Source organism: Balaenoptera borealis, assembly GCF_965194805.1.
Source record: "Balaenoptera borealis genome assembly, chromosome: 19".
NCBI classification, from domain to species: domain Eukaryota; kingdom Metazoa; phylum Chordata; class Mammalia; order Artiodactyla; family Balaenopteridae; genus Balaenoptera; species Balaenoptera borealis.
Window position 1 is genome coordinate 58,643,953 of NC_138878.1, and position 21,848 is coordinate 58,665,800.

The 21,848-nt window shown below is 40.2% G+C and overlaps 1 protein-coding gene across 15 annotated transcripts in view; it reads right to left on the bottom strand.

Moving 5' to 3' along the window:
- Window positions 1–463: 463 nt before the first annotated feature.
- The window catches only part of LOC309616994 (uncharacterized protein), a 73,923-nt gene continuing 52,538 nt past the window's right edge, over window positions 464–21,848 (bottom strand). For 5 of the 15 annotated variants that reach the window (XM_082368457.1, XM_082368447.1, XM_082368448.1 and 2 more), the window contains 2 exons: window positions 13,445–13,540; window positions 464–3,891 (listed from right to left, as the gene is read on the bottom strand). In XM_082368457.1, the coding sequence (XP_082224583.1) occupies window positions 1,391–3,891; window positions 13,445–13,540 (2,597 nt within the window). In that variant the 3' untranslated portion in view covers window positions 464–1,390. Of the gene's footprint in view, window positions 3,892–6,929; window positions 6,996–13,444; window positions 13,541–17,095; window positions 17,223–19,150; window positions 19,235–20,083; window positions 20,129–20,230; window positions 20,370–21,848 lie in introns of those variants that run through there. The other 10 variants (XM_082368460.1, XM_082368461.1, XM_082368459.1 and 7 more) reach the window with 7 other exon arrangements.

Genomic DNA, 21,848 nt, shown 5'->3' on the forward strand with positions numbered 1-21,848 from the left:
ACAGACATAGAGGACAGACTGGTGGTTGCCAAGGGGAAGGGGGTTGAGGGAGGGATGGAGTGGGAGGTTAGGGTTAGCAGATATAAGCTTTTATATATAGAATGGTTAAACAATAAGGTCCTACTGTATAGCACAGAGAACTATATTCAATATCCTATGATATACCATAATGGAAAAGAATAAAAAATAGAATGTATATGTATGTATAACTGAATCATTTTGCTGTACAGCAGTAATTAACATAACATTGTAAATCAACTATACTTCAATTTAAAAAATTGATATTTTTCTTTCTTTCTGTGAGTGGAAGAAGTATGGGGATGTAAAACTTGATAAAATTAAAGTCCTCCAAACTTGTCACAGATCCTGCCTAAGGAGGTCTGAATTGGACAAAGGTTGTAACTCTTAGAAATCAGTCAGATCAAAAGGATTTTGATGGAAATATGCAGACTAAAAAACCAAGTATTATAATTTTGACATTTATTAAGAAAGTATTTGTCATTAGTAACCATTTCTGCCACTTTCCAAATATTACAGTAAAACTCTGTCCTAACACACAGGGCAGGAGTAAAAATTCAATTATGTGAAATGCAGTGTTCCATTTTTGTAAAGTTAACCAGAAACATTGTTTTATCAGTTTGTACTGTCCTTTAAAGTGCACACAGGTGTACATACTCACAGCTAAACTAAAATGGATAGTATACTGTAGAGAAAAAGACCAAATGGTAAGAAATTCAGTTCATCCCTGCTTACATGAGGGACAAAGGGAGAGAACCAATCCCAACAGGGTTACAACCAAATTCATGTAATTTCAGATTGCGATATTGCTGATACATTTCAAATAATATTTATTTACTTGAAGTGCTTACATTACTTGCAGTATTCCTCCTCCAAATACATTTTCAAATGATTTTTTGGGGAAAATAAGCTTAATAAAAATTTCAAACATGATACCTTTACACACTTTTAGTCATTTAGCAAAAAGTACTGAGCACCTAATATTGAGTTATGCAGTGTCATGGCTTTGGAGACTTCACAATGCATGAAGCCCCTTCTCTCATTCACTTTACATTCCAGTGGACGTGGATTCAGGCATGCTCATCACTGTGCTTCTGTTAAAATCCTGACTATACTCATATCTTTTTTAAGCCCTAGTGCAACAACTGGTTAAAGTCACGTGCAATGACATGTTAAAGTTCTCACAAAATCCCGTATGGAACCTCTCTCGTTAGATGTCTCTGCTGTGTGGTCTCCTGACTATTGCAAATGTTGATGCTGGGCAGAAACATTACCTTTTCATGAAAGAAATTCTTTTTCTACTATAAGAACTAGAGTGAATGGAAAATTTCGGCTCTCATTTGAGGGCTTCAGAATGCAATAGAATACCATTTTACCGAATTTCACTTTTGTATGGATTCTCTGAAGAGAGATAATCCCTACCATACTCTTCACTTTTATAGAATGTATCACCACTATGGACTCTTTGATGAATTAGAAGACCTGAGCTCCAACGGAAACCCTTACCACATGCATCGCATTTGTAGGGTTTCTCTCCCGTGTGGACCCTCTGATGAGCCTGGAGGTTTGATCTCTGACTGAAGCCCTTACCACACACCTCACATTTGTATGGTTTTTCCCCGGTGTGGACTCTGTGATGGGCTTGAAGACTTGAAAACCCACTGAAACCCTTACCGCATTGTTCACATTTATAGGGCCTCCCTTCTGCGTGGACCCTCTGATGTGCTTGAAGGCGTGAACTTTCACTGAAACCCTTTGTGCATACCTCACATTTGTATGGTTTCCCTCCTGTGTGGACCCTCTGATGTGCTTCAAGGCGTGAGCTCTGACTAAAGCCCTTCCCACACATCTCACATTTATATGGCTTCACTCTGGTGTGGACTCTCTGATGACCTTGAAGATATGCTCTCTGACTGAAGCCCTTCCCACATACCTCACATATATAGGGTCTCTCGCCAGTGTGGACACTCTGATGGCTTTGAAGGTATGATCTCTGACTGAAGCTCTTACCACACTCATCACATTGGTATGGCTTCTCTCCCGTGTGGACTCTCTGATGGGCCAGAAGAGTTGAGGCCTTACTGAAGCCCTTATCACATTCTCCACATTTATAGGGTTTCTCTCCTGTGTGAACCCTCTGATGAATTTGAAGATTAAAACTCCAACTGAATCCCTTCCCACACTCCTCACACTTGAATGGTTTTTCTCCAGTGTGAACTCTCTGATGGCCTTGAAGGTGTGAACTCCGACTGAATCCTTTCCCACACTCCTCACACTTGTATGGTTTCTCTCCAGTGTGGACCCTCTGATGGCCTTGAAGGTAAGAATTGCGACTGAATCCCTTCCCACACTCCTCACATTTGTATGGTTTTTCTCCAGTGTGGACTCTCTGATGGGCTTGAAGGTATGAACTCCGACTGAATCCCTTATCACACTCCTCACATTTAAAAGGTTTCTCTCCTGTGTGGACTCTCTGATGAACATTAAGAACTGATCTATGACTGAAGACTTTACCACATGCGTTGCATTTGTATGGTTTCTCTCCAGTGTGGACTCTCTGATGATCTTTAGGTTTTGAATTCCAATTGAAGCCATTCCCACACTCCTTGTAAGGTTTCTCTCCAATGTGAATTTTCTGATGGCCTTGAAGATATGAATTTTGGCTGAAGCTGTTACCACATGTATAATGTTTATATGGTTGTTCCCTAGTGTGGACTATCTGAAGGTCTTGAAAATGTGAGGCCAGACTGAAGCCATTACCACACACCTCAGAATTATAGGGAATCTCTTCCATGTGAACTCTGTGCTGAATGTTACAATCTGAGTTACAAATGAAACCCTTCTCACACTCCACATCTGTGTATAGTTTCTCTTCAGTTTGGATTCTCTGATGGGCTCGAAGGCAAGAATTTTGGATAAAGACATTCCCATTCTCCTCAAATTCATAGGGCTCCTGCTCAGTATGGACCCTAAAACTACTACTAAGGTCTAAGCTATGACTGAAGCCCTTCTCATAAATGTTGCATCTGTCGGACATCTCTCCTGTGTGAGTAAGTTCATATGTGTTATGAGAGGAACACTGATTGAAGTTCTCACCATATTCATATTTAAATGGCACCTCCTCTGCGTGTACTTTCTGATGGCACTGCAGGTGTGGACTCTCAGAAACACAGTTATCTCCTCTACAAACACTTTGATGAGTATGAAGAACTGAACTGTAACTACAGCCCTTTCCACATGGACTGTATGTACGGGGCTTTCCTTCTAAGTGTAACTGCTGAAGAACTTCAGAGCTGAAGTCATTGTTGAAGGCTTTTCTGTACTCATTACCAGGGTAGGGCTTTTGCCCTGTTTGAATTAAGTCTTGATGAAGCAGTGAAACCTTCATGACATCTTCTCCACAGTCATGGCAGCTATAGTTTTTTTCTGTTCTGTGTACACCCAGATTATCATTGTGATGTGAGATCCAACTGATACTTTCAGACGTACAGAAATCATTTTTCATGGAAATTTTCTGACATCTACACTGATAATTACGTGACTCTGTAAGATACATTTTCCTCCAAGAATGCTGGGTTCTCCAAGAGGGAAATTCTTGACTTTTTATGTCATGGGAACCATCTCCTATATGAGTCAGTATGTAGTTCTCATCTTCAGAAATCTGAATCGGTATTCCTGCCCAAACTTGGCAGGGGGAATCACCTTGTTTTTGCAACTGAGAAATATTCTCTTGAAAAATTTTCATGGAATCTTGACACCCGGTTAACCTGCCTGCACCTTGTTGCCAGGTCTGCCAGGTGGAAAGCTCTTTGGAGGAAAGGCAGCTTAATCCCACTTCTTGAATACTTTCCATATTATGTTGACTCTTGGTTCCTATAAGAATAAAGAGATTTTAGACGTGTACACAGTGAATGCTTTTATTCAGAGATTTCAAGATTTTGCACGTAGACGATGACATGCAACTTCAATAAACTGGAGGAAAATTTATGTTACTAACTCTGACGATACTTAGAAAATGGCTCATCTTTGGCTACACCAGGAATATAAGTAGGAGCCACAGAATTTAGGCTATCTGCGTGCCTCAAAATCAGGGCTTTGCAACACAACCTGGACATCGAAGATGGTGGCCCTGTTCAAAATGCCTAGCTAAACCACACACATATTATCATGGGCTGCCTGGAGATTTCAAGAAAACAGAAGGGGACAGTCTCAAATTGGAAAGAGTATAGTTTCAAGTGGATAAATGTTTTTTGCCCTGATAGTAATGGGCATGGTAACGTTTTTGTTTGTTTTTAAGAAGACTGCATGTTAAATGCTGTGCAGATGAAGGTAAAAGTAGATCTTTAATCTATGCTTGAGGCATCAAACTGCCTATCTCTAATGCGTTCTTTATCTTCATGAGACTAATAAGCTCTTCTAAGTCACTGTAAGCCATTATCAGCTTTAACTCCTTTCAAAAGATATTTTGCAATTATCAAGCACCTGCCATGCACCTGCCATGGTGCAGGTCAGAATGTAAAACACGGTGACAGAATTCAACTCCAAAGACATCAGAAAAAAATGGAGGCTGAGGGAAGCATAGGCAAGTTTTATGGCACCAGTAGGTGTCCTTTGTTATCAAACAAAACTCAACGAACACTGACTTTGGCGTGCACCATTTTGCTGGGAAATTACTTTAATGTTTAGGGAATTTCAGGCTCCAGAAAAGTTGAAGATGGGTATGTTTGGGTGGAAATGGCTTGTCCCTTAGTTATGAAAGCTCAGATTATCAGCAGGCAGCAGATCTTCATATCCTGGTGAGAAGTATACTCCCTGAGGACCGGTGGTCCAACGGGGTTGGAGTAATAACATGCACTCACTCTCCTAACACTTGGCAGTACATTAATTCTCTTTCACCATCCGGGGGAAAAAAAAGAAGTAAAAGAGGATATTTTTCATAACATGAATATTATCCTCAAACATAATAATTCTTTGTGTTTTTCTGTCTCTCCACAGTGGGGTGTATTATCCACAAGGACAAGCACTTCGCTGTGTACACAGCATTACCCTCACTGCCTGTAACACTCTTAGCAAATAGTAGTTGCTCAGTAAGCACATAATGAATAGATCACAGCTTGAGTTACTCTCACTCACAGAACTGAAAGTGCATATATGTGTTAAGTTATTTTTCATGGTAAAGGAACTGGTGATGGCAGTTTTACTGCAATGTTGAAAGGCTGTATGAGAGGTAGGGCTACACTCAGATATCACCTGCTGATGAGAAAAGCAAAGGTCACAAGAATCTTGTGGATTGTGCCTTTTAATTTTGAAAATAAATGTGTAGTTTTTCTTGTATAAAATCTTACCTGTAGCCCCACCCTATGCCCAATTTTTTTAAAAATTAAAAATAAAAGGCCACACTGATGATTGCGTGGCAGCAGGATCTGGGGCAGTGCACTGACTGCAGGGTAACACTTTACGGCATGTCTATGAGTACTCATCTCAGTACTTAAAAAAAAAAAAATGCCAACCAACTATACTCCAATAAAAAATTAATTTAAAAAATGCCTAGTGATGTCTTTGGTTTCTCAAAAGCAAAGCTTTCAATTACTATATTAATATTTTATATAATAATGAAATGAAGGGACATAGTATACGAGGCACGTCAAATAAAGTAAATAGCTTTACTTTACTTTTGGCAAATGTGTCTTTCAAGGAATTGGTCTGTTTCATCTAGGCTGTCAAATTTGTGGGCATAGACTTTGTTCATAGTATTCCTTTTTTATTCTTTTAATGCCCACAGGTTCTGTAGTCATGTTCTCTCTTTCATTTCTGATATTAGTAATTTGCATTTCTGTGATATTAGTAATTTGTGTATCTTTTTCTTAGTTACCCTAGCTAAGAAGCTTATCCGTTTTAGGCATCTTTTCAAAGAACCAGCTTTTGGTTTCATTGATTTTCTCTACTGATTTCTTATTTCCAGTTCTTATTCTTGTGTTCTACTTACTTTTCTTCTGCTTACAATTTGCTTTTCTTTTTCTAGTTTCCTAAGGTGGAAGCTTAGATGATTGATTTTAGATCTTTCTTCTTTTCTAATACATGTATTCAATGCTATAAATTTTCCTCTAAGCAGTGCTTTTGCTGCAGCTCACAAATTTTGGTAGGTTGTGTTTTCATTTTCATGTAGTTCAAAATATCTTAAAATTTCTCTTGAGATTTCTTCTTTGACCCATGTGTTATTTGGAAGTGTATTGTTTAATCTCCATTTGAGGTCTTCCAGTTATTTGATTTATTGACTTCTAGTTTAATTCCATTGCAGTCTGAGAGCAGGCACTGCATGATTTCTATTCTTTTAAATTTGTTAAGGTGTGTTTTATGATTCAGAATATGGTCTATCTTCGTGAATGTTCCATGTGAGCTTGAGAAGAAGAGTTCTTTCTAATCATGTACAATAACAGTGGCTACAACATCCAACTCTATGCCACAAATCTATCATTTTAGAAGCCATTTTAACTCAGTCTACAGGGAAAAATATACTCCATACCTTGTTTTATTGTGCTTTGCTTTACTGTGCTTCGCAGGTAGAGTTTCTTATAAATTGAAGGCAACCCTATGTTGAGCAAGCCTACTGGCACTATTTTTCCAACAGAATTTGCTCATTTGATGTCTCTGTGTTACATTTTGGTAATTCTCACAATATTTCAAACTTTTTCATTATTATATTTGTCATGGTTATCTGTGATCTTTGATGTTACTACTATTACTCACTGAAGGCTCAGATGATGGTTAGTATTTTTTAGCAATAAAGTATTTTTAAATTAAGGTATGTGAATTGTTTTTTTAGCATAATGCTATTGCACACTTAATAGACTACAGTATAGTATAAACATGACTTTTATATGCACTAGGAAACCAAAAAATTTGTGACTTGCTTTATATGCAATATTTGCTTTATTGCGGTGCTCTGGAACCGAACCTGCAATATCTCCGAGATCTGCCTGTTTGAAAACAAGAACAGGGTTATGTGGGGTGGAGACAGAAGAAGTGAAATGCAGAAAACAAAGACTATTCTAGCATAAAATGGCCAGCCTATCACAGCCTGAGATCAGATGTCACCACTGTAAATGATCAAAAAAGTAATCTAAAAATTATAAGAAAATAGTAATTAAACATATGTATAATTTAAAAAACAGATGTATCATATTTTATTAACAACATGCCATTTTACCCATATGTACTTTATGTCTGCAGTTAGTTAATGCAAATGTAGTAAGTTTTCTATTAAAAAGGAAATGCTGGCAAGGAATTGTAACGCTAGATCAACATGATTGGCATGTGTAAGACATCATAAGGTATTTATGAAAGGTTGTATTAAAACTTAAGGTTGGGCTTCCCTGGTGGCGCAGTGGTTGAGAATCTGCCTGCCAATGCAGGGGACACGGGTTCAAGCCCTGGTATGGGAAGATCCCACATGCCGCGGAGCAACTAGGCCCGTGAGCCACAACTACTGAGCCTGCGCATCTGGAGCCTGTGCTCCACAACAAGAGAGGCCGCGATAGTGAGAGGCCCGCGCACCGCGATGAAGAGTGGCCCCCACTTGCCGCAACTAGAGAAAGCCCTCGCGCAGAAACGAAGACCCAACACAGCCAAAATAAAATAAATAAATAAATAAATAATAATATCCCCTAATATAAAAAAAAAAAAACTTAAGGTTTAGTTAAGGTTAACATATAAGGTTAAGTTATGACTTCAGCAACTCTTAACCCAGTGATGTTTGATATTCTAATTAAGCCATAAAGGAATTAAAATTATCGAAGGAAATTGCTGAGAACAGCTACGTGAGAACTACTGACAGGAATGGTATTCAGATCTAGCTGGAACCAGCAAACTACCACGGAAGGAGAAGAAAAAGCAAGATAATTTGCAGGGAGCACCTTATTACTTGAAAGATGGAGATTACTAAAAGTAAGTATCTCCTGGTTAATGAAGTTGATGGTTTTGCTATAATTAGAAATGACACTGGAAATGAAAAACAGGAATAATCCGCTATGGGGAAAAAAAAAAGCCCAGAAGCCCTTGGTTTACACAGCAATGATGCTTGCCTGGCTCTACGGACCAGAAACTTCCCTTTCCATCCCTGCTGGGAGTTTCAGATCACATCAGCGGCAGTCAGCAGTATTAAGGTATAGTGTTGGTAAAGGATCACCTTTCAGAGCCCCTGGGGATCATGATGCCTCATGTCAGCAACAGGTGCAGGTGGCTCTAACAGGTTGCTGACTCTGCACCTCTGATCAAATTAATCAGGCAATTCCATGAAACAGATTTTGTTTGCTTATGTGGACTGACAAGCTGATTTTATGTAAACATGGATTACAAATCATCTTTTTCACTCCAAGTAAAATTATTTTTCTTATCACTTTCCAATAGAAGACAAAATTTAATCACTGGCAGAGAAGGTTGAAAACAGATTATGGAATATTACTGGATGTATTTGGAATGAATAGCCTATAACAGCACAAGAACACTAATGGTGGGAAACCATTAGTGAGGCTTAAGATCAATTTAATAGATTGTGACATGCAATTTTAAAAAGGACAGAAAATATCACAGTTGCACTGCATGTCAGGGTATCACTGCATAAATGCTTGTTTCAGACTTGCAGATATGTATACACACATAGGTCTGTACTGGGTTACATTACATACTGAAGGCCATGGCCAAAAAAGTATGAAAACCACTGGTGCAAATAGTTGAGGAAGGTATAAAGTTTGTAATGAAACAATTATAAGGCTCAAATGCAAAGTTCAAATGCAGAAACTTGGAAAAATATCAATAGGTAGGTTTGTACCTCTTAGTTTCATGCCTACATGGACTGAAGTTTCGAAATACTGGGAACAAATTACCACTTGAGATATATTCTTTCTTTCCCTCAGGATGTATGAAACCTGAGAGTACAACTTCTTCTTTTTTCAGGTTATAATGGTCACCAGCTGAAAATTATACACTAGATCTTTATGGGGATGAAGGCTTGAAAACTGTCTAAAATCTACATTAACATTTGTTTATTTAATGGCTAACATGTACGAAATAAAGATGAAGAAATATATATTTATTTTTGAATAGGGGATAAAAAGAAAGACAGGGGCTGGTCTTCCTAACTCTTGTTTTTCTCACCTTGAATCTTCCTTGCCTGGCCTGAAAAAAAACTAGGAAATTTATGTAGATGCTGACTTTCGAAGAGATGGATGGGTTGCGACTTGGAACAACTTGCAAGGAGATGGACAGTTAAGAAGCCATTATTGGGACTTCCCTGGTGGCGCAGTGGTTAGGGATCTGCCTGCCAATGCAGGGGACACGGTTCGAGCCCTGGTCCAGGAAGATCTCACATGTCACAGAGCAACGAAGCCCGTGCGTCACAACTACTGAGCCTGCGCTCTAGAGCCCGTGAGCCACAACTACTGAGCCCACATGCCCCTACTCCCATGTACCTAGAGCCCGCTCACCGCAGTGAAGAGTAGCCCCCACTCACCACAACTAAAGAAGGCCCATGTGCAGCAACGAAGACCCAATACAGCCAAAAATAAATAAAAAATAAAAAAAGAAGCCATTATTTATTGACATCGTTCTCTTTCGTAGTGGAAATCGAGATAGTTCTTCTGCTAACAGAGTGGTTGTAAGACTATCATTTTAAAAATATTTCTTTGCCCACGTCAATTAAATCAGCTCCTAGAGGCTGCAAGAAAGTCAATGGGGGATAATTATGTCTCTCTTGGTTACAACTCCAAAGTTAAAGCTCAGTAAGGGGGCTTCCCTGGTGATCCAGTGGTAAAGAATCCATCTTCCAATGCAGGGGACGTGGGTTCGATCCCGGTCAGGGACCTAAGATCCCACATGCCGCGGGGCAACTAAGCCTGTGCACCACAACTACTGAGCTCACATGAGAGAACCCGCATGCAGCAAACTATGGAGCCCACGTGCTCTGGAGCCCATGCACCCTGGAGCCTGCGTGCCACAACTAGAGAGAAAACCCACACACTACAACCAGAGAGAAGCCTGAGCGCTGCAACAAAGAGGCTGTGACATAATGAAAAGATCCCACATGCTTCAACAAAGATCCCATGTGCTGCAACTAAGACCCGACGCAGCCAATAAAAAACAGCTCAGTAGGATGGTTTTTCTCTTTGAATCTCTGAGTCACCAGGTAATTTATTCCACAGAAATAAAATCACTAGTACCCAAGGACATTTGGATTGGGGTTTTTATTGCTGTACTTTCTATATTAGTAGTAAAAAAAACAAGGGGGACGGCAGAGAAATGAATGCCCATCAATTAAAAAATGGGTAAATGATGCATGTTATAGCCACATACTGGATTATGTAGTGATGATTATTTTAAAAAAGAGATAACCTCAGATCGGGAGGGATTTCTTGCTCAAGGTACCATGAAGGAGAAAAATTAGTATATTAAAAATAAGAATGTACATTTTCAAAATTTTGCATTAATATAAGGTATATACATGTTAGTATATGTAAAAAATTCAATTAAAAGATATTTTAAAATATGACATTACAGGCTTCCCTGGTGGCGCAGTGGTTGAGAATCTGCCTGCCGGTGCAGGGGACACGGGTTCGAGCCCTGGTCTGGGAGGATCCCACATGCCGCGGAGCAACTGGGCCCGTGAGCCACAATTACTGAGCCTGCGCGTCTGGAGCATGTGCTCCACAACAAGAGAGGCCGCGATGGTGAGAGGCCCACGCACCGCGATGAAGAGTGGCCCCCACTTGCCACAACTAGAGAAAGCCCTCTCACAGAAACGAAGACCCAACACAGCCATAAATAAAAATAAAAAATAAATATGACATTACATTCCTACTGATGCTATCAGGCAGGGGGACTGGCACACTATGGCCCTAGCCCTGTTTTTGCGTAACTTAAGAACAAGAATAGATTTTAAATTTTTTTAAAATGGTGTAAGAAAAAACAAAGAAGAATATGTGACAGAGACCACATATGGCCAGCAAAGCCTAAAATATTCACTATCTGGACCTTTAGAGAAAAACTTTGCTGACCCCTGCTCTAGAGAGTGTATTGCCTGTTATGACTCTGAATGTTAACTGAGATGGAAACAAAAAATTATAGAAGTGAAGTAATTTGTTTTGAAATTTTCAATTGACTCTCCTTCTCACCCAGGAGCATCCTTAGCTACACAGGTGTGACCATGGCTTCTGACACCAGGGTCTGAGGACTCAAAAACATTACTAAAATGTTTGGACTCACATATATGTCCAACTTGGACGTTCCACTTCAAAAAGAAAATTACAGGCCAATATCTCTGATGAACATAATGTAAAAATCCTAAACAAAGTATTAGCAAACCGAATGCAACAACACATTAAAAGGATCCTACACCAAAATCAAATGGGATTTATTGTAGGGATGCAAGGATGGTTCAACATCTGCAAATCAGTAAGTGTGATACACCACATTAACAAAATGAAGGATAAAAATCACTTTATCCTTCATCAAAAGCAAAAGAAACAAAAGCAAAAATAAACAAGTGGGGCTACAATCAAACTAAGAAGCTTCTGCACAGCAAAGAAAACCAACAATAAAACAAAAAGGCAAACCACTGAATGGGAGAAAAATATGTGCAAATCATATATCTGATAAGGGGTTATATCCAAAATATATAAAGAACTCATACAATTCAATAGCAAAAAACAAACGATCTGATTAAAAAATGGGCAGAAGACCAGAATAGACATTTTCCCAAAGAAGACATACAGATGGCCAACAGGTTCATAAAAAGATGCTCAACAACATTAATCATCAGGGAAATGCAAATCAAATCCACAATGAGATTATCACCTCCCACCTGTTAGGATGTCTATTATCAAAAAGACAAGAGCTAACAAATGGTGGCAAGGATGTGGAGGAGAGGGAGCCCTTGTACACTACTGGTGGGAATGGAAGTTGGTGCAGCCACTATGGAAATCAGTATGGAGGGTCCTCAAAAAATTAAAAATAGAACTATCATATGATTCAGCAATTCTACTTCTGTGTATTTATCTGAAGAAAATGAAAACAGTAACTCGAAAAGATATATGGGGCTTCCCTGGTGGCACAGTGATTAAGAATCCGCCTGCCAATGCAGGGGACACGGGTTCGAGCCCTGGTCCAGGAAGATTCCACATGCCATGGAGCAACTAAGCCCGTGCGCCACAACTACTGAGCCTGTGCTCTAGAGCCCGCGAGCCACAACTACTGAGCTCATGAGCCACAACTACTGAAGCCCATGCAACTACAGTCCGTGCTCCACAACAAAAAGAAGCCACCGCAATGAGAAGCCCATACACCACAATGAAGAGTAACCCCCACTCATCGCAACTAGAGAAAGCCCGTGCATGGCAACAAAGACCCAACACAGCCAAAAATAAATAAATTCATTAAAAAAACCCAAAAAATATATGCACCCCCATGTACACTGCAGCATTATTTACAATAGTCAAGATAAGGAAACAATCTAAGTGTCCACTGATGGATGAATGGATAAAGAAAATTCAGCCATAAATAAAAATGAAATCTTGCCATTTGCAACAATACGGGTAGACCTTGAGGTATTTGAAGACAAATACTGCTCGATCTCTCTCATATGTGGAATCTAAAGTTACCACCCCCCGCCCCGCAACAAACACACAAAACCAACCAAGCTCACAGATACAGAGAAAAGATTGTTGGTTGCAAGAGGCAGGGGTTGGGGGATGGGGAAAACAGGTGAACTGTTGTTTTTTTTTTAATTTAAGTAAATTGAATAAAATTTTTTTTAAAAACCGTAGCTAGGTCAAGAGACTGTTTAGGTGTTAGGGGATGCGACGGTGCGAAGAGAGGACAGAATGGGAAGATAAAGAGCTGGGCATCTGAATGAGGAAGTTAATACAAGAGTGTCTCACTTGAAATTGCTGCATGGGAAGGGCCAATTATAATGTTGGCATTGATCATTTTTGGTATTTCCTTTAGCTGACTGGCTATTCATCTTTTAGGAATAATGGCTACCTATCCATGAATACTCAAGGACACCTAAACAGTTAGAATTAGGACAGGCATTCATCAGTTGACAAACAATATTCTGGAGTCTCCATCACACTGATTTGTTCTATACCTATTAGCTGCCTCAAGGAGGACTGAAGACAGTGAAGACCACACATGTATTAACCAATTCACTCAGTCAAGGCACAGAGCAAAGCAAGCCAAGTAACCTGAAGCAGAAGCATAATTCTGACAGGTCTGATGGGCAGCAATGGGTCAGTGCAGCTGGGACAGAATGAATGAGCTAGAATATGGAAAGCTAGAGGGGGTGAGGGGACAGACACCTCAGGGCCTGACATTTTCTGCCTCATGTTTCAGGAGGGGCTCTCTGGCTGCTGGGTCACTGCTGGATGGTTCTCACCTGAACACCCATCTCTCTGGGTCTCTGTCTCCATCATCAAAAGCTCTTCTTCTCTCTCCAGCTGGAATATAAGCTCCGGTTTGAAGGGCTGATTCCCTGTAAAAAGGCGAGGACAGCAAAAGTTTTAAATTTTGACCAAGTCCCACTTGTGTGTTTTTTTTCTTTTTTTCTTTTCTGAATCATGTTTTTGGGATCATATCTAAGACCTCTTTGCCTAAGATCTCTTTAACCCAAGATCATGAAGATTTTCTCCTGTGTTTCCTTCTAGAAGTTACATTTTACATTATGTCTCTTATCCATTTTGAGTTAATTTTTTGGTAGGTGTGAGGCATACAAATATATGCATACAGAAGTCCAAATGCTTCAGCACCATCTGTTGAAAAGATGATACTTTCTCCATTGAATGGCCTTGGCACCTGTAGTACATCTAAAATAGTCTCAGAATTGCTTATTCCATATCAGAGCAATAAACAAATCCACTAAAAAGTGTTCAGGATTGCAAGTCATTCTCCCAGCCCCCCCCCACTGCACCTAAAACTAAGGGTGTAGAGTTAGACACTGTGTTCCTTAGCTACTTCTGTGAATTCTTTCTTTTCTCTATTCATTGTGGTTAAGGTATTAATTTTAAATACAATTCATTTTTCTTTTAGATTATCATCCCTTTGCCTTTTTATTTGATTTACTTTTCAGAATGTGTTGAACCAACATATTTTCAAAAGTCCAAACTAGACAAAAAGCTGTATTCAGACATGTGCAGCTCTCTCAAACATCCCTTCCACACTACTACCTTCCACCCCCTTATAAGAAACTAACTTCATGATTTCCTGATTAATCCTTCCTGTGTTTCTTCTTATAAAGGTCAGCAGATATTCATATATTTACTTATTTTCCTCCTTACACAAACTACTATACTATTAATGCTCTTTTGCACTTTGTTATCTTTGGGGAAAATTCCTACAAGTGAATTGCTGGGAAAGGGTAACTCCATAGTTCTGTTAGATATTGTCAAATTCCTCTCCTTAGGGGTGGTATCGAGTTGCCCTCCTACTTTCAATGCATGAAAGTGCTTTATTCCCCACAGCTTTGCCCCAAGAATAGCGTGTTATGTTTTTGAATTTTTGCTAATCTCGTGGATGAAAAACGGTGTTTCAGTATAATCTGAATTAACATCTCTCTTATTTTGAATGAAACTGAATAACTATTCGTATGTATACACATTTATATCAATATGTGTGCACGTATATGTGCATGCATATGAATGTACACACACAGACACACCCCTACCTCCTAGCTCTAAACCCTGAGACCAGGAAACAAAGACAGCACAGTGGCAAGGACAGTCGCTAGCATCCAGACCTTGGAGTTAAATACCATTCCCCAATAAATGAAATAAACGACTCCGGGGCTGGGGCAAAGTAAAGGATGAGCCTAGGACAGCATGCTAGGCCCCCAAATAAGAGAGTGCTCAAAAAAAGGCTGGGGGCATATTACAAGGAGTCCGCTTAAAGGGGTCAAATTTGGAACAACTTTAGCAAGATAGTTATTACAGTAATAAATTACAAATCATTTTTATAAGAGAATTCACAAGTCCCTACAAATAATAAATAAGTAAACGGTTAAGAGAGAGGGGCTCTTGCTTTCTGTAGAATGCCAAGCGCTCACTGCTACGTGTGAAGGAAGTACGAAGTCAGAAAATCACCACTTGGTCACTATCATGGTGAAGACTGGATACGGCAAGAATCATCATTGGATGCTAAGTCTACAGGGAAATGTTTGTGTGGTCTTAAAAAGTGTTGCCCTGTGACTGCAAGAGGAAACAAAGCAGGAATCTTAGAGTCGAGAAATTGGACGTCTTGACAGGGTGATGAAAATTAGCATCACGAATGAGGGACAGATGGTGTGTCTCTAGATGTGATACCCTCAAAAGGACACACCGCTACCAACTGCAGAGTTCCAGCCAGAATGGATCATCTGAGTCTAATTATGAGGAAACACTAGGAATGCTCTATTAAAAATGGGGGGAGGGAGTGGCAGTATTCCTTAAAAACGTCACAGTCTTAAAAGGCAAAGCAATGCTGTGAAAATGCTCCAAATTAAAGGAGGCTAAAGAAACACTGACAGCTAGACTAGACCCTAGGCTGGATCTTGCCCTGGAGAGAGAAAGATATGCTTTAAGTTATATAATTGGTTCTACTGATAAAATCAGGGTATAAATGATAGATGGGATAAAAGTACTGTATCTGCACTGGGGATAGGTAAGAGAATATTCCTATTTCTACAAAATATACTGTTCAGTGAAGTATTAACCTTGCCCAAAGAGAGGTCTGGCTTTTGCCCTCAGCTCTTGGGAGATGATCTCTAAGCACTGGCAATGTACTGCCTGATAAGAGTGTCTTTTTTCACCTGGAGGCCCTGGGCCACACCAGAGGGTTTAACAATGTGATTTACGGTGGGGCCTTTAGGCCATGTGTATCAGCTTGATTTCCTCGAGTGAGGGGGCGGGTGGAAACCAAAGTCAGCCACATAGGTGTCCAACCACATCTACGTGACCAAGCCGCGATCAAAGCTCTGGACACCAAGGTCTGTGTGAGCCTCCCTGGTTGGCAATACTCCGCATGTATGGTCACCCGTCACTGATGGGGAGAGCGGGTGCTGTCCACGACTCCACTGGGAGAGGACAACTGGGAGTTTGTGCTGGAAACTCCCCTGGACTCTGCCCCAGGCGTCTCTTCTCTTGGCTGATTTTATTCTGTATCCTTTCCATGTAATAAAGTGTAGCTGTGAGTATAACAGCTTTTAGTGACTTCTGAGAGTTCTAGCAAATTACTGAGGCTCAGGGGACCCCCCCGAGCTTGCAACTGGTGTCAGAGTAAGGGTAGTCTTGGGATTCCTGAACTCTGCATATACACTGAAGTATTTAGAGATAATAGGGCCATGGTGTACGTAAATTACCCTCAAATGGTTCAGAAAAAAAATGAGGTATATACATATGTTTTCATACATATACATAAATATTTATGGAGAGAGAAAGAACATGCGCATAAATGATAAATTTTAAATGGGGTAAAATGTTATTATAGGTGAATCTAGGTAAAAGCTATATGGGTGTTCTTGTTCTATACTTTTGCAAATTTTCTGTAAGTTTGAAGTTATTTACAAATACATTGTTAAAGCAAAAAACAAAATACCTGTGAAAAATCACATTAATAAACAACTACAGTGGGAATTCCCTGGCGGTCCAGTGGTTAGGACTCCGTGCTTTCACTGACGAAGGCCTAGGTTCAATCCCTGGTTAGGGAACTAAGATCCCGCAAGTGTGTGGTATGGTGCCCCCCCGCCAAAAAAACCAAACAAAAACAACTACAGTTACTGGAACCCTGAAAAACAAAGAAGCTGGAGCAACTCACTAAACTGATTTTAGGACAAACCAGTGGGGCAGGACCACAAGCTGCCCATTTATAGTTCAAAGGACAGATTTTTTTCCTGGACAGAAACATCAGAAACATCTTGTCTCTGCTGCACAGGGATTACTAGGACTCGTAGGTACCCAAGCTCAGAGAATGATTTTTGAGTCCCAGAGCTTCAAACAACCGCGCAAACAAAGACACCCCAGGAGGCTGACACTGCGTCACAGAGGGCGCCCATCCTCACCTACTGAGAGCAGGTTCCGGAAGTTCTCCAGCATCACGTCTCGGTACAGCTTCCTCTGGACGGAGTCCAGCAGCCCCAGCTCCTCCTCGGTGAAGACCACGGCCACGTCCTTGAAGGTCACTGGCTCCTACAATACCAAACACACACAGACGATGTTTATGGAAGAGGGGCAGCACTGAGAAAGTGTCAAGGATGGGAAGCTGTTCCGGATTCCAAGGGACCAAGTCAAATTTCAGTGGCTGCCTTCTGTTTGCTTTTCACACTGCCAATTCCATCCACCAGAAGGGCTGCAGGAAAAGAAATCCTCGCACTTTAAATTGCTGCCTTTTGTGAGTACTCCTATAAGGTAAGTCCCTGGAGCTCTGGTGCATCGCGTGGGCTGCTAGAAAAGCTTTAGTTCCAACAGCGTGTGATGAAGTCTGTTTTCCCTCTTTTATACACTTACACCACTTATTTAATGTGCTCATCTTACAGGGCACGAGTCACCCTTACTGTTCGAGTATGTAGCTCCTCCTCTGTGCCCCATCTAGATGTGCAGCATTTATGGGCACAGCTCTGGAGCCTGAATGCCTGTGTTCCCATTAGGATGCTCTGCTGTGGGCCTTTGGACTTGGTCCTCAGCCTCTCTTCATTTGCAGGCTGATAACTGTACCTTAGGGTACTGGTAATAAAACGAGTGACTATAGGTAAAGCACTTAGCAGCAGTGACTGGTACATAGCAAGTACCCAGTAAATGATAACTATTATTGTGATGATGATGATGATGGTGATTATCATTTCTGGCATCCCACTTCAGGGCTGCATAGTAATTCAAGAAATTGGGCTTCCCTGGTGGCACAGTGGTTGAGAATCTGCCTGCCAATGCAGGGGACACGGGTTCGAGCCCTGGTCTGGGAAGATCCCACATGCTGCGGAGCAGCTGGGCCCGTGAGCCACAACTACTGAGCCTGTGCATCTGGAGCCTGTGCTCCGCAACAAGAGAGGCCACGATAGTGAGAGGTCTGCGCACCGCGATGAAGAGTGGCCCCCGCTCGCCGCAACTAGAGAAAGCCCTCGCACAGAAGCGAAGACCCAACACAGCAAAAATAAATAAATAAATAAATTTATTTAAAAAAAAAAAAAAAAAGAAATTGATGACTGAGAATATAGTGAACTGATCCAAATAATGCATGCTTAGTTTCAGATTATCTGTTATAAACAATGTTGCAAAAAATCTTTCCATATAGACCTTAGTCCCTGGAACTCTGCTGGTTATCTCCTTAAAATAAATTACAAAACGTAGAAATGGTCATGTTGAAGAATAACAAACTTTAAAGTTTTGAAACCATAATGGCAAATGTTTCCTCCAAAAAGATTTTTCTTAACTTATTCTGCTTCCAAGAAAGTATAAATCCCTAAACCTCTATACCCTGGCCAACAATGGACATGAATACTTAAAAAAAAAAAATCTTTGACAATCTCAGAAGTCAATTTGGGAAGTAAAAACTAGTTATCTCAAAAAATTTTCACGGAACTTCCCTGGTGGGCCAGTGGTTAAGAATCCGCGCTTCCACTGCAAGGGGCACAGGTTCGATCCCTGGTCAGGGAACTAAGATCCCATCCGGTGCAGCAAAAAAAAAATTTTCACGAAGTTGATTAGTAATGAAGATTATTCTCTTTTCATAGGTTTGCTGGTCATCTCTATTTCTTGTTTTGTAATAACATTCATTCATTTGGGGACAGTAAGGCCTTTTCTTCCATGTATGTTATAAAGGTTTTTCTTTCTACCTTGCTATTTGTCTTTTAATTTTTTGCTATAGGGAAATTTAAAATTTCTATATGAAGACCTGCTCAGCAGTGTATTTGTTCTGGCTGGAGCTCTGAACATCACAACTTCAAGTCTTGGTCTCTGAATGAGAACTCTGGTTTGTTTTTTGTTTGTCTGTGTATTTGGGTTTTTTTGGCCTCTCTTTCCACCCAAATGGTATGCCTGATACTCTTAATCCAGAAGGCAAAGGCTTTGGAGTTGGCCAGATACTTGCCTACTGCAGGAACTTGAACAGGTCTTCAACTTACATGAACCTCTTATCTTCATGTTGACAGTGAAGATGATTCCAAGTCCCTCTTAGAGCAGTGAATAGCATGACAGATGGAAAATGCCTGTGTGTTTTATAGTATGACTAAAATTTTAAAAGTAAGTACCTGTAATGTTCTAATAAATTAATTCATGAATGGTGTGACACACAGGCACACAAACAGACACAGACACACACAAAGAAAGCTTTCAGGTCCTGGAAAGAAAGAATCTAGCTCTTTTTGAACGAAAACAGCTAACACAATTTTTTTCTGAGTTCAGCCTCAGTATGACCCTGTTAGACAAAACCATCCTTTAAGTAGTCTTTTTACAAAGGTACCACTTAAGAAAAAAAAATTTTTTTTTTAAGTTTTGAGTCCCTAGAACATAAGGACAAATAGTATCAGAATTCTCTCAGAATTGCTTTTTGAGTAAAGATTAGATGTAGAGAAACTGATACTGTTGTGTAAAACTGTGAGAATCCTCATGAATTTAAAAGCTTGTGAATGACGAATAGTTAAACAAAATGGGGGAGAGTGTGTAACAGTTCATTGAAATAATATTAGATGACGAAAATTAAGTGCTATAATTTTAAGTGAAAAAAATTCAAAATTGTATCTATTATTGCAAGTATAGTTATGAATGCACATGAAAAATGAGCATGGAAAACACAGGTGATTTGTAAGCAGGGTAATAATGTGTGGGCTTTCCCATTTTAAAAACTTCTATTCTCTTTTACACCATTAGTTGTGAAATACAATGATAATAAAAACTGAAAAGGGAAATTTTTTTTAAATGAAACAAAAGAGCCCGGCACACAAATGGTATTAAATGTCTGCTGTCATTCTTTACGCTTGGCAAGGAAGAGAAAAAAGGTGTCCACTTACTGAGAAATGAAATACCTGTTAAGTGATGGAAATAAAAATCCAACTCACCTGGAACTTGATCATCTTCTCCGTTTCCTGGGGAAAGGCAGAGACCTGAAGAGGCACAAAAGGTAAAAAGAAAGAAGCCATGAGAGAGGGGGAAATGCAACCCTGTGCAAATCAGAAAAAGGTATCCCTCCTCCCAGGCACACACACCTTCACAAGCAGGGTGTGGGCTGGGGTCCAGCTGCCACTAGGCTATCCCGGCAGGATGCCCGCGAGCATGGGACGGCCTGCACCGCTATACCTGGCAGTCCTCACACACCTCGAGGCTCCCCAGGTACTCATTCTTATCCTGGGAAATGTGGGAAAGGAGAGACAGTTAAGTGGGAGAGGAGAGGTACTGGTTAAAAGTGGCCTCTGGGGACAATTCGTTTTCAAAACCTCACATTGCTATAAAATTGCTGTATATTGGCACTGCTATATATTTGCTATATATTTTTAACCACGGTTAAATTCATTAACCTCTCTAGGTGTCATTTCTGCAAGCTGCAGCATTGGGATCGTAATAGTACCAACATTATAAGATTGCTGTTAGGATTATGTGGGTGAGTAGTGGAAAACTGTTGTAACTATACCAATGTTTTCTATTATCTTGTAGCTGCAGAGAAGCAGGTACTATTCTACATCATAAAACTGTCCTTGCAGATGGGGTTGAAAGAAATCTGCATGGCAGAGATTATGGCTTTTCACTTAATAAGTTGTTGCCCTGATAATAACATTTGTTTAGACACTGAGCCCACCCTTCTGAAAAGTTTAGTGGCTGGTGAATATTCCTCCTGAAGCGGGAGGAGGCTCAACTGGAATTGATACTTCCCTCTTCCCACACGGATATAATAAAGATTAAAGAAGCCCGTGATGCTACTATATCTGTGTAAAGCATTGGCTCACTGCTTGACCCTTGGGAGGATTTGGAGAACAGGAGTTTAATTTCTTGGGTTCTTCCTCAAGGTTATTTACTGTTCTCAATAGTTATTTACTGTTATTTATCTTACTTACTATTCCCAAGCAACTTCAAAGTCATCTGTGGAAGAGAAAGAACTCAAAAAAGGGCTAATCATGGGCTTTGTGGCCACAAACTGTCTCTGTGGAATGCTGTTCTTTTTGTTCTTTTTACAACCTTTCATATGTATTGGGTTGGCCAAAAAGTACCTTTGGTTTCTAAGTAAAAATAAAAGACACATTTTTCATTTTCACCAAGAACTTTATTGAACAACGTATTCACCCTTTTGTTCCACTACCTTCTGCCATTTTTCAGGCAACTTCATAATTCCATCTTCCCAAAATGTTTTACCTTTTTGAGCAAAAAACTGTCCCAGTGCCTTTTACAGTCTTCCAGGGAATTGGAATTTTTTCTATTAAGAGAATTTTGTAAAGACCGAAATAAATGGAAATCTGAAGGTGCAATGTTGGTGAATATGGCAGATGAATCAGAACTTCCCAGCCAAGCTGTGACAGTTTTTGCCTGGTTATCAAAGAAACATGTGGTCTTGCATTATCCTGATGGAAGATTTTGCATTTTCTGTTGACTAATTCTGGACACTTTTCGTCGAGTGCTGCTTTCAGATGGTCTAATTGGGAGCAGTACTTGTTGGAACTAGTTGTTTGGTTTTCCGTAAGGAGCTTATAATTGAGGGCTCCCTTCCAATCCCACCATATACACAACATCACCTTCTTTGGAATGAAGACCGGCCTTTGGTGTGGTTGGTGGTGGATCATTTCGCTTGCCCCACGATCTCTTCTGTTCCACGTTATCGTACAGTATCCACTTTTC